Source organism: Ammospiza nelsoni, chromosome 20, assembly GCF_027579445.1.
Source record: "Ammospiza nelsoni isolate bAmmNel1 chromosome 20, bAmmNel1.pri, whole genome shotgun sequence".
NCBI classification, from domain to species: Eukaryota; Metazoa; Chordata; class Aves; order Passeriformes; family Passerellidae; genus Ammospiza; species Ammospiza nelsoni.
The window spans coordinates 2642844-2656343 of record NC_080652.1 but is presented as its reverse complement, the minus strand read 5'-3'; the positions used below and the strand labels follow the sequence as shown (position 1 = coordinate 2656343).

At 51.3% G+C, this 13500-nt stretch overlaps 1 protein-coding gene across 4 annotated transcripts in view; it reads right to left on the bottom strand.

Moving 5' to 3' along the window:
• Window positions 1–13500, bottom strand: part of LOC132082216 (histone-lysine N-methyltransferase EHMT1-like) — a 123513-nt gene that overhangs the window by 23839 nt on the left and 86174 nt on the right. For all 4 annotated transcript variants that reach the window (XM_059486383.1, XM_059486384.1, XM_059486381.1 and 1 more), the window contains 7 exons: window positions 10603–10748; window positions 7651–7794; window positions 5704–5930; window positions 4580–4744; window positions 3459–3541; window positions 2075–2181; window positions 98–220 (listed from right to left, as the gene is read on the bottom strand). In XM_059486383.1, coding sequence (XP_059342366.1) covers window positions 98–220; window positions 2075–2181; window positions 3459–3541; window positions 4580–4744; window positions 5704–5930; window positions 7651–7794; window positions 10603–10748 — 995 coding nt within the window. The remainder of the gene's footprint in view (window positions 1–97; window positions 221–2074; window positions 2182–3458; window positions 3542–4579; window positions 4745–5703; window positions 5931–7650; window positions 7795–10602; window positions 10749–13500) is intronic.

The window sequence follows — 13500 nt, the reverse complement described above, 5'->3', positions numbered from 1 at the left end:
ATTTCTCCTCAGCCTGGGCACTTTCACCCAAAACTTCAAGGAAGAAATATTGGACAGAGGCTTCCTCAGGAGAAAAAGGCAAGGAATAAATTGCTACCTTGGGATCTACTAGTGCTCCAGCCTTGATCAGGTATTTCACAGTTTCCAGGTGGTTGTTTTCTGCTGCTTCCATCAGGGGGGTCCTCTGGTCCTCAGAGCAGGTGTCAATGTTGGCACCAGCCTGTTGGGAGGCAGGGCAAGGACAAGCACAGTTAGCAGGGGAAGGATGTGGGAGTAGAGATTTAATAACAAGAATTTCTCCTGAAATTTAGCCATATTAAACAGGGGAAAAAAAGAATAAAAAAAAATAAGAAACAGAATGAGGAAAGAAGGCAGTGCAAGTCCACCTGCTCTGCAAACAGCACACACTGCCTGCCCCCTCTCCTGCCTTCCCAGCCAGGAAGGAGCTGTAAGGAAGCCAACAGCTGGTATTAAATAACTCCTGTTATTACCAGATTTTGTACTCCTACTTTCTAGATATTGTTTGTGTAACAATTTGGAAAAGCCAGCCTCCTCCTTCTTCCAGCAGCTTTGTTTTCCCTGGTCTATGATTTAGCCTCCAACAACCAGCTCTTCTCAATGTCACAAGCTGTAGGAACAACTTGCTGATGGCAACAGAGGCAGGAGCTGTAAAGAATATCCTGGGGATTGGCTCAGTATTCCTGTGGAAGTCAATGGCAGCTCCACAGAGGTCTCTGAGCATCTGTTCAGCTCAGCCCAGAGTGCCTCCAACATCATCTCACTGTTTCCAAACCATGGCTCTGTCAGGTTATCCTGCCTGCTTCAGCCCTTGGGCTGAGCTCAGGAACCACCCAAAACTTGAATCTAAAAGGTCTCAGACACACCACAGAGCTCTTGGCAGGGGGGTGTGAGGCTCAGACCTGTTCACAGCAGCTGACTGAGGTTCACCTGGCACAAGGAGCTGTTTTCAGGTGCCTCCCACTGAATTCCTTTGTTTTGACTCTTTTCCCTAGCCAGAGCTATTTAAACCAGGGCAGAGGAGAAGCATTTCAAGTGGAACAAGCTGGGGCCATCCCCAGCCAAACCCCGGGCTGCTGCAGGAGCCAGACCTCAGGGAGAGACAAGATGAAGCACTCTGGAAACAAACCAACCCTTCTGATAATTAAATTGTTTGTGATATCTCACAAGTTTTGCTCCTTTTCCTCATTCCACTGTCATCACATGCAGTAATTTTAGTCAGAGCAGCCAGGGAGGTCCAATGCTGGCTTCAAACAGTACCTGAAAGCCTCCAATTCCAGGTGCTGAAATGCAGCAGCCCAGCAGGATAATTTCCAAGTCATTGCTGCCTTCTCAACAGCCCTTTGAGGTTTCCCAATCCCACAACATAAACAAAAGACACTTCCAGTCACTCCAGACCAGGTACACAGCACAAAAAAGAAAAACTATACATTTTTTATCCTTCTTTTTCTTCCTCACATTGTTTTGGAGCAGGCTCAACAACATCCCTACAGCTTTAACCACCTTCCCTCAGTTAGAATCCAAATCTCAGCCAACAAACCAAACTTCCATCCTCCCTTCACTCCTTTCCACATGTGAGACATTTATGCTGCAGAGGAAAATCCTGCTGGAGCTCCTCAGGTTCTGACAGAAGAGAAGGCAGGGCCTGGCAGCTCCCAGGCCCTCATCACCAAGAGCAACCTGGTTTGGAGATCAAAACCAAGAGCTTGGAGATCTCCTGCAGCCTGGCAGCACATCTGGCGGTGCTGGCACATCTGGCAGTGCATCAGGCTGCGCTGGCACATCTGGCAGTGCCCTGGCTGTGCTTAGGCACAGATCCCCACCTGCCCTGCACCAAATCTTCCCCTGCTCCTTGCCTGGAGAACAGGACAATCCCAGCTGTGCCCTCCCATTACTCTGCCCCACTCCTCCCTCAGCCTGTGTGGATTGAGGAGGTTTTTACAGGAGGGATTGAGGAGGTTTTTTACAGGAGGGATTTTCCCCTCCTGATTTCCATGTGGGGCAGACCAAAGCCCTCAGAAATGGTTTGTGCAGAGGGCTGGAAGTGCAGACAGACCTGAATGAGCATGTGGCAGATGTCCACGTGGCCAGACTCGGCAGCAGCATGGAGAGGGGTTCTCTTACTCTGATGCTCCATTTTAAAATTAGGGTCAATCCCATCCACTGCAAAACAGAGCAGAGACACTTTCAAGCACAGTTCAGAGGCTGAAGTGTAACAGGGGAATCATGTCTCAGCTGAAGGCTGTTAAAGGATGGATTCCCAGCCCATCCTCAGCCCTGCTCACGTCTCACTGCACATTTCACCAGAAAGCTCTCAGGTCAGTCCCCTGCACATTCAATATGCAAACAGCCCTCAAACCCAGAGCTTAGAAACACCATGGAATTCAATACCTTTTTAAGGCATTACTATCTCTCCAAAGGCCTCATCTCAAAAACAACAAACACCACACAAAGATAAAAAAAGAAAAAAAACACTGCTTGGTTTAAAGCAACCCAGAAATTGGGAACAACAAAGAGTTGGGCTCTGTCTATTAACTATTAACTGAAATTAACTATTAGTGATCCTTTTCGCACCCCTGCAAATACAGAGCTGCAACATGGATGGAATTTGTCCACACAGGCTCAGGATCTGGCCAGAGATTCTCACAGCTGTGCAGAGACTGACAGATGATGCTGACAGCCAGACAAAGATGTCTGGGCATGATAACATGTTGTGTATGATGAGGCTGTAGTTAAATATCAATGAATAACATTTCTGTGCTATTGAAAACAGGAACAATGGAGCAAACACTTGCTAGACAAAAAAAAAGAAGGAACTGATAAAGGGCAAGAACAGAAAGCATCCAAAAATGTACAAAGTACTGGAGTGGAAAGGAAGCATCCTTGTGAAACATTGTGTCCTTCAGAGGGGGAAATTCCTGGGGAATATTGGATGCTAAAAACAAGCTCAGCAACTCAAAGGCATCTGGTGATAGGCACCTCTGTACCCCAAAACAAACCCCATGGATTGAAGGCTCTTCCTTTTTGCTTTCTTGCTGATGGGTCTTGGTTTTAACTGACTCCATCCATTCCCTCTCTACTGGATGCAAATATGTACCCCAGGCATGGAGAGGGGATGGAAAAACCACATGGAGGTGACTGTGGGGACACAACCAGCATGGATAAACCATGCTCAAAGCAGACACAGGTGGGGATCAGAGCCCATTTCCCAGAGAGATGGAGCCACAAGGGGATCAGTGCCCATGCAGACACAAGTGGGGATCAGAGCCCATTTCCCAGAGAGATGCAGCCCTCCCAATGACACATCACCCACAGCAGTCTCTGCTCCCAGGGCCCTGGGGAGATGACGTGGTGCCCTGCTGGGAAGTGGCTGCTGGCACTGCCTGGCAGGAGCTGGGAGTGCTGCCAGGCAGGCCCTGGCCTGGGCAGGAGGCACCTACCCAGCATCAGCAACACCTTCTGCAGCTCCCCTTGCCTGGCAGAGAAGTAGAGCTGCTTCGGGTGGAACCGCAGCTTCTTGGGCCTGCAGGAGGGGAGAGAGGAGGAATTAGTGCCCAGGGAAGGGCAGGAATGTCACCCTCACTCACTGCCACCCCTCACTCAGCCTGACAAAGTTCTGGGCTCATCCCCCAGCGTGGGCAGCAGGGCAGGGGGAGCTCTGCCCCTCTGCCCCCATGCTCAGGTGAGACCCCACCTGCAGAGCTGCCTCCAAATCTGGGATCCCCAACACGAGGAGGACCTGGAGCTCTGGAGTGAATCCAGAGAGGTCCCTGAGATGCTCCAAGGGCTGGAGCCCCTCTGCTCTAGAGCCAGGCTGAGAGATCTGGGTGTGCTCATCCAGAGGAAAGAAGGCTCCAGGGAGAGCTCAGAGCACCTAAAGGGGCTCCAGGAGAGCTGGAGAGGGACTGGGGACAAGGCCTGGAGTGCCAGGACACAGGGAATGGCTCCCACTGCCACAGGGCAGGGCTGGATGGGATATTGGGAATGAGGAATTGTTCCCTGTGAGGGTGGGCAGGCCCTGGCACAGGGTGCCCAGAGCAGCTGTGGCTGCCCCTGGATCCCTGGCAGTGCCCAAGGCCAGGCTGGACATTGGGAGCAGCCTGGGATGGTGGGAGGTGTCCCTGCCATGGCTGGGGTGGGACTGGCTGAGTTTTAACATCCCTTCCAACCCAAACCTTCTGTGATTCCCTGATACAGATAAACAAGTCCCCAGAAGGAGGTTTTAAAACTTCCAGCTCCAGCCCCAGGCAGTCCTGTTCCAATGAGGGCTGGATCTGTTTAGCAACAGATTCCGGGTCTCACTGCTGTGAACAGGAGCTCCCAGAAGTTCCAGCTGCAGCTGAAGAGCCAGTGAAGAACTAAATCCTCCAGAGAAATCAATAAGACATTTAGAGCTGTTACAGCTCTCCCAAATCTGTTGGGGATGACTAATGAGTGAAGTGAAGTGAAGTGAACAAAAAAAGCTCTGAGCTGGACCAAAATCCAGAAAAGCTAAATCTCCTTTTCTCTAGGCTAAGCAACTTTGCTGGGAACTGGAGTGACCCAATGGTCTTTTTCTTACTTTTCAGAGTCCAGGGCAATCAGGGCACTTTCCAGAGTTTCTTTCACTGGTCCCTGGGTCAAGCTAGTAGTAGGCTTTGGAAAAACTGAAGACCCAGGGATGTCAAACCCTTCAGCAGCCGAACTTTCTGGCTTGTCTTCCTCTGACAACCTCGTCCCAGTGCCACTGAGGAGGAAAAATGAGAGACAGCCAAAGCACAACCATTAAAAATACACAACAATGTTTCTCTTATGCCAATAAAGCAAAGCAAATGCATTTTAAATACAGATAAGTGTAACTGAAATTGAAACCCAAACCAATAAATTTTACAGCTTTTTCGGTAAGAACTGGCCCCAGAAAGGAATTACACTCCCCTCTGACTACATCTTGATGTACTCTGTGCTACAGGAGACCCAGGCACATGGGCAATTTGTTAAAGCCACCTAAACAAGGCCACATGGGATGGGAAGACAGAGCAGAGTTCAACACAGGACTGGTTTGATTTGTGCTTTCCTTCTCTCATGGGTGCGAGTCAGGAGCTGCAGATGGGAATGGCTGTCACTGAGCAAACCTGACAATATCAACTAATTCCACTATTATTCCATTCCTAACAATGAGAGGAAGGAATGGTTTAATTCCTGAATGGTTTAACTCAGAGCAGAGTTCCACACAGGGCTGGTTTGATTTGTGTTTTCCTCCTCTCGTGGGTGCGAGTCAGGAGCTGCAGATGGGAATGGCTGTCACTGAGCAAACCTGACAACATCAACTAATTCCACTGTTATTCCATTCCTAACAATAAGAGGAAGGAATGGTTTAACTCAGAGCAGAGTTCCACATAGGACTGGTTTAATTTGTGTTTTCCTCCTCTCACGGGTGCGAGTCAGGAGCTGCAGATGGGAATGGCTGTCACTGAGCAAACCTGACAACATCAACTAATTCCACTGTTATTCCATTCCTAACAATAATAGGAAGGAATGGTTTAACTCCTGAACCCCCCAACCTCCAGAGCCTCTGCCTCACACCCAAAACCCCCCAGCAGATTCCTGCAGCTGAGCCACCCTCAGCCCATCAGGAGGCGCCCAACCACTCCCACCAAAGCCTGGCCTGGCAGGAGCTTTGAGATCCCCCCACGCCCCCGTGCTCACCTCCCCGTGGTGGTGTCGGCCCTGCCCTCCACAGCTGCAGGTTTCTGCTGCTCGTAGCTCAGGGACACCGTGGAGGTGGTGTCAGCCTTGGCTATTGTCACCTCCTTGGCCTTGGAGGCCTCCTCCCCGCAGTGAGGGCAGTAGCTGGTGTCGTTCACCTGCGAGGCACAGCTCTTGTGGAAGCGGTGGGAGATGCTGCTCTCGGGCTGACACTCCATGAAAGTGCCCTTAAAAAACCACAGAGAGGGAAATTCAGCCCCTGCTGGGCCCGTGGCTCACCCCTTCACACGCTCCATGCCACTCCTCACCACCTCTCTCGGCCCTGCTGCGTCCAGTACAGTAAAGCAAGCACTGCCACTTCTTTAGAAGAGAACAAAACCAAGGTAAAGGGGGAAAAACTCACTTGGTTAAAGACTGCAGAGCAAGATTTGGAATTGTGTTTGGGAAACAGAACAAAGAAGTCCCAATTTCCAGCTCTTCCCTCTAAGGCTTGAAGTTCTCGCTTGTGTCTCTAGAAGTGCCAGTGCACTGTAAGGACGCCCCCAAAACTGGAAGAGAAACCTTCAGACCTGTGCTGAGCCAGCACTAAAACTACCTGAAACACAGCTGTACACAAACCATGCAAGAACCTGCATCAATCTGTCACTGACCCCACTGTAACCCAAATGATGTCACTCTTCTGCCTGGACCAGCCTAATTAACCCAAACAAGCTCACTGCTCATGCAACAAACTGGACAATTCCTCCTAAAATTATCTTCCCTTTCTAGCAAAGTCCCTGCGACTGCTGTGCAGGAGCCCAGAGCTCCCTGCCTGTGGTGCCAGCGCTGCCTGAAGCCCTGCTGTGCTCTGGGTTGTGATGGTGGCACAGACAAACACTCCAGGCTCACCTCTGTGCACCAGCACACAGCACTGAGAGATGGAAGAGAGTGCAAGGAAAGGCCAGCCAAACCCCCTCTTCTCCTGAATCCAGTCCTCCCAAGCAATCTAATTAACTCTATTTCAGCTTTGCAAATGCCTTGAAGGGTTTTGAGGGTTTTATCTCCTAAATGATCTTTGACTCAGCAAGAAAACCCAGGATGGCTCCACTTACTACAATAATGCTTGAGACAACTGCAGCATCTTTCCTTGAGTCATCTTGAAGAATACCAGCATCACACAATTAAGCCTCATCATCACTCCATGAGGCCTCAGTTGGTGCCTTTCAGCTTTATCCACAGGCAAAGCAGGACACTGGCCACCAAAGGACTGCAGCAAGTCCCTTAAAAGCCTCGGTGGCACAGGTGGAAGAAGCAGCAGGAGATCACAGAGTGGTTTGAGTTGGAAGGAACCTTGAATCTCATGTGGTTCCACCCCCCTGCCATGGGCAGGGACACCTTCCACTGTGCCAGGCTGCTCTGGGTACCCTGTCCAGCCTGGCCTTGGACACTTCCAGAGATCCAGAGGCAGCCACAGCTGCTCTGGGCACCCTGTGCCACCCTCACAGGGGAGAATTCCTTCCTAATATTTAATCTTCCTAATATTTAACCTAATTGAGATCTCCAACACTGCTTTGGTCCAGTGCCATCACTCAGGATCCCCATCCTGAGGGCACACAGAGGTGGGGGCACAGCTTCATTTACAAACCAAGCTAAAGACATTTTTTTGGATGTGATTGATCTGTACACAAAGAAAAACAACAAACCCTTGTTCCAAAGAAATTCCAAAGGCAAGACTTCCAGCTTGTGAAATCTCTTTGGTAACACCCCTTGGGGGTCTCCAGGAAGATCAAGGTGATGATTTCAGCTGCCCTCACACACACTCCTATTGAAAACACCTCCTGACGTGCTGTGGAACGAGGTGGGGCTGATGCCGGGAAGTCAGGACACCCCTTTAGGGACCATCTCCACCTTCAGCTTCCAGCTGTTGCAACAGGTACCCCCTTCCCTGGATTGAGAGCACGAACTTACTGCAGTGCAAAAGTATCCACAGCCAGGGCAACACTGGTGTTTCACCATCCTCCCTCTATGGTCCTCACACAGCACCAAAAGCTGGACTTTGTTAGACGGGCGCATCAGTTCATACTTAACCACACTGTTTGTGCATCGGCCCAGCTGGAACAGGAGAAATTAAAGGCAATGAAATTACTGCAGACCACACCACTCCCTGTGCTTGTGCAGAGGAAGATTTTTGCACACTGCTCCTCGAGGAGGCCTGGCTTTTTCACAGGGATTCAGCTGTGTGCCAGAGAGCATTAGCAGTGCAGCAGGAAGCTGTGAAAGCTGCTCTCAGGAAGGAATGCATCATTTACTAACTAACATGCATGTGCACCCCGAGTCATTTGTTCCTTGCAACAACAACAACAGCAACAACAAAATGATAACTGGAAATAGGCAACAGCCAAGCAGCAGAAGGGGCAGTCCCAGGGGCCTGACTCACACAACACACACTCTCCTCTTGCCAGGAAGAGCGGGTGTCAGTGACCAAGAGAAGGAGACCATGCACACTAAATCTTGTTACTGCTCAAAACTCCCAGGCACAGGAAGATAGAGGGGAAAATAATTGCTCCTCATTGCCAGTGAAGTTATCGTCTGTACTGCTTCCAGCACTGGCCCCTGCCCAGACCACAGGGATGAAGAGCCAGGCTTTCATGAGAGCTCAGCTAAAGTCATGTTTGGAGCGGGTTTTCCAAAGGATTTCACCAATCTACAGCTCTGGGTTTAAAAATCACAGGATCATAGAATCCTGGAATGGTTTGGGTTGGAAGGGACCTTAAAGCTCATCCCATTCCACCCCTTCCACACCTTCCACTGTCCCAGGCTGCTCCCAGCCCTGTCCAGCCTGGCCTTGGGCACTGCCAGGGATCCAGGGGCTGCTCTGGGCACCTGTGCCAGGGCCTCAGCACCCTCATAGGGAACAATTCCTTCCCAGTCTTCACCTGTCCTCCTTCAGCTTGAAGCCATCCCCTTTTCCTATCACTCCAAGCCTTCTCCTGCCCCACCTTGTCCTGTTACTGGCAGCAGGTTCCAGAGCTGGGGTTCCCTGTCCCCAGCCAGTGCTCCTTGATCTGCTGCTCCAAGAGGGAGCAGCACCTCCTACAGCCACCACAGTCACCTGCCAGCATGACAGGACACTCCTTGTGTCTGTTTCAAGCTCCTCTTGATAATAATCTTGCTTTCCCCAAACACCTGGCAAAGGAGAATTATAAACTAGGAATATCAAGGTGAAAGGCTGCTCCAAGGAAGGGTCCCTTGGAGGGAAGGTGGAGAATTTATTGAGCTCATGACAGAGTCAGTCAGGGACTCAGTGCCACACACTGTCCCTCTGCTCCAGCCAAGGATTTGCTGCTTTTTCTCAACCAAACTAAACTTCCTCTCTGATTTTTTAAATTCCACTCCTGCAGACACAACACTCCTGTGGGAAAAGAGAATGGATTTTATCCCAGGCTCATCATTCACCTCAGCATCTCCAGTTCAGCTTTCCCAAATTCGAGCTGCAGAGATTTCCTGTGGTTGGGACACCTTGGCCAGACTGATCCCTGTCCCCACCCTGAGCCCAGGGGCTGCAGGGTGGCACAAGGGGACCATGGATCCTTTCCTGAGGAGGAATTTCACTGAGCTGAGGAAATTCCACTGACAGGTGGAAAGCTGCATTACCCATGTGAGGAAGACCCTGAGCTTTTATGCCACACTTTATTATTTGTTAGAAACTCTAGAACAAGTTCAACATGATTAATTGCTATTTTCCAACCATTAGAGAGTGCAGCAGGGTGCTCATGACTATTTATAACACTCTCCAAGGACATGACAGTCTGGAGAAGCCACTATTCACACATATAATATTCCTCTAACATCTCTGAGTCACTTATCCCATTATCAAAAAGAATCTAACATAAAGCATGGCCTTTGCTATTCCTCCCTGTGATTTATCCAGGGACAGAACTGTCAACTCACCATAGCCAGGAGCAGCAATTCCTTCACACACCTTGTGTTTGTTTAGAAACCCTGGGGTCCCCCCTCTCTCTGATGAGTCTCCCAGGACATTTTCTCTTTAATGAATCAATTTTGCCACTCTTTGGAAATTCCTCTCTCTGCAGGTACCAGCACATACTAACAGAAGCAGAGCTGGTCTACAAACCTGATTATCCCTTTGTCCCTCCATCCACCCTTCTCCTGGGATCCTAGAGGAGAACTAGGGGTACTCTCACTCCTTGTGCTACCAGTGGTGAGTGTGACAGTGCTGCAGTGAGGCTGAAGCTGAAGAGAAACCCACTGAAAGGAGAATCCATCAAGAGCATTCCTGTCCTGCAGTTCTCCCTTTCCAGATTGTGGAATAGAGTCACTTCTGCCACTCCCTTCCACACTTCTGGAACCAGCAGAGCCCAAGCAGCCTGGCTGTGACCCAAAGGCATCGAGTGCAATCCCTGTCAGACCTGGGTGGAAGCTTTGGGACAGAAAGAGAGGAGGACAGAGAAAGGCTGGGGCAGCAGAGCCATGCCAAGCTCCTGAACTCAACACCCGACCACAGAAAGCTTTGCAGCAGTTCTGCACAGTCAAGGGAAAGCAGCTCCAATCCTTGAGTGCATTTTCTCCCTCTGCTGCAGGTTCCTGTACCTGAGCCTGGGTTGTGAATGTTACATCAACCCCATCCAGCCTCACAGGCCAGGACAAGCCCAGGAGAGGCACCCAGAGCCTCTCCCAGTGCAGGCTCAGAGCTGCTCCCTCCCCAGTGGCCTCACCCAGGGCTGGGACAGGCACAGAGTGCTGGGGGACACAGGCCCTGCCACTCCTCACACCAGTGGGTCCCAGCCTAGGCCCAGAGCCCCTGGGTGACCCCACACGTGCTCCTGGCACAGCCTGGCACCCTGTCTGGCCTTGTCCTCAGCAGGAAAGGCTGTGGGGAGCTAAAGGACAGGCTCCTACCTCGTTGTCCACGCTCTCTGTGGCCATGCACTGGTTGTTGGCTAGGGTGGTGATCTCTCTGCTTTTGGGGGTTTCCATCCGACAGCTGCACAGGGGCACCTCCTGCAGACCATCCACTTCCATGGCTTCAGGGCCATTGGAGAGACCTGGGGCACAGAAAACCAGGGAGTTAACTCCAGTTCTCTGCCAGGAGAAAGGATTCATTCCGCCAACACCCTGTGACACCTTCCCATTCCATGTTCTGAAATGCTCTCCAGGCTTTAGCAGCACCCTGTAAAAGAGACCCTTTCACCCCAGCTGGAGTTTGCAAAAGCCTCCTGCACTTTTCCAAGCCCAGCCACGCTCAGCTGGCTGTGCTGAAATCAAGAGTGATAAGTTAAGATCAGTTTACTCTGAGAAAGCCCCAGAAAGGCTAGGCAATGAGATGCAGAGTTTTATCAGCCTCTCTCTCCTCCCCACAACACTGGGCTCTGGCACCAGGAAATTTGCAGGAAACCACCCAGAGCTGGAAATTTGAATAGGCAGTGGAGTGATAAATAGAGATGATCAGGAAAGCACAAACTCCTATTTGCAAAGGCTTATTACACAGATGGGAAAACAAAATTCCTGGGACTGTTTGGTGTCAGCCAACCACAAATTATTTATTTTGGAAAGAGAACAAACCAGGGAAAAGAAAGCAGCAAGATGCTCCAATGTTCTTTTCCTCATCTCCTCTGAGATGTTGAACACTTACAAACCTGTGGAAAGGTGGATGAGGGCTTTGGAGGGGGATCACTGTGGGAATATTCCTGTAGTTCCTCTGGATTGAAATCAATCACTGGGTTACCCAGGATTGCCAAACTGGCCTAGTGACAAGGGGGATGATTCCAGTCCTACCCCCCTCTTCCAGACCAGCACCAAATCATTTCTGCAATGTTTGCAGCACAGAATCCTTTGGCCTTGGGGATGCTTCACCCTGAAGCCTTCATCCCAAGCTTTCATCCCAAGCTTTCCCTGCCCACTGCTATGGATTGACTCACACTGAGAAGGAAGCTTGCTGCTATTTTTCAAGCTTTGGAATGGGAATGGAGAGCTCTCTTGCTGTGAGGTTTTGCAGATTTCACTTCATCCCTGGGGGAGATTCCTCCTCAGCTTCCCCCAGAGCTCCCTGCCTGTGCCTCTGACCCTGCCAGCTGAGCACAAACCCATTTCATCCCATCAGGAATTCCTTCAGCCAACAAGTTGCAAGCCCAAGCCTAGCAAAGGGATATTTCAAGACACACAAGTCCAGGGAAAGTCCTTGCTGTTTTCATGTAAAATTCTGTCAAGATCTTAAAGGTTTAAGAGTTTTCTCTGGGAGCACAAATCACAAAGCTCATTCCTCCTTCTGAGCTGTCACTTCCCTAATCTGTTTGACATCCAGAGGCTGTGGTGAAAGCATCCCTCATCCCTCCTGACCCTCCCTTGGTGGGGAAGGCTCCCACCCTCTCTTTGAAGTGCCTCTATCAAAGGAGCCAGACAAGCTTTGAGGGAGCAGTGGGGACAGACAGGCAGATCCAGCCAGGGGATGCTGGATGTGAGGAGAGTTCAGCACTGGGAGCAGCAGCTGGGGCTCAGCACCCAGGGCCCAGCACAGCCCCTTCCCTTCCCTTCCCAGGGCTGAATGAGCCATTCCTGAGGAAATCCAATGGCAGCAGTTCTGGGGGGATGCTGAATCAGCACATTTCAGGGAATGGAGGGAGCTGCTGAGCGGGACAGGAGGGCTGGGGCAGTACCTGGGACCTTTGGTGAGAGTATTCCTGAGCTAACGTGCCTCACTGGAACTGGGATCCCATCTACAGCCTCACTCCATCCCAGCACCCTCCCTATCCTCACCCACATCCAAATCCATCCCTACTTCTATCCCAGCCCCATCTCTACTCTCATCCCCATCCCAGCCCCACCCCTATCCTCATGCTCACCCCCAGCCCAGCCCAATTCCCATCTCCTCCTCATTCTCATCCCAGCTGCATTCCTACCTCAGCCCCATCCCTGCCCTCATCCTCATCCCCAACCCAGCCCCATATCCATCCTTACCCCTAACCCAGCTCCATATCCATCCTTACCCCTAACCCAGCCCCATATCCATCCTCATCCTCACCCCCAACCCAGCTCCATATCCATCCTCATCCTCACCCCCAACCCAGCCCCATATCCATCCTCATCCTCACCCCCAACCCAGCCCCATATCCATCCTCATCCCCAACCCAGCTCCATATCCATCCTCATCCTCACCCCCAACCCAGCTCCATATCCATCCTCATCCTCACCCCCAATCCAGCCCCATATCCATCCTCATCCCCAACCCAGGCTTATATCCATCTTCATCCCCGACCCAGCCCCATATCCATTCTTATCCCCAACCCAGCCCCATATCTATCCTCATCCCTATCCTCATCCCCATCCTTATCCCAACACTCATCCCCGCTCCAGCCCTATCCTCCCCCTCATCTCGATCCCTAATTCCCATCCCGATCTCTAACCCCCATTCCATCTCGATCCCTAATGCCCAATCCCTAATCCCCATCCCATCATGATTCCTAATCCCCATCCCATCCTATCTCCATCCCTAATCGCTAACCCCCATCCCACCCTGATCCCTAATCCCGCTCCCGCCCCGTTCCCGTCGCTCTCCGCGCTCTGTGGCCGCCAGGGGGCAGCCGGGGCCCCGAACGGCGCCACCCTCGGAACAAAGGGACCCCAAACCCGACCCCAAATCCAAACCCGACCCCAAATCCAAACCCGACCCCAAACCCGACCCCCAAACCTCACCCCCAAACACAGTCCCAACCCCAAACCTGGTCCCACATTCAAATTCAAACCAGACCCCAAACCCAGACACAAAACGAGCCCTGACCCCAAACCCAGCCCCAATCCCAA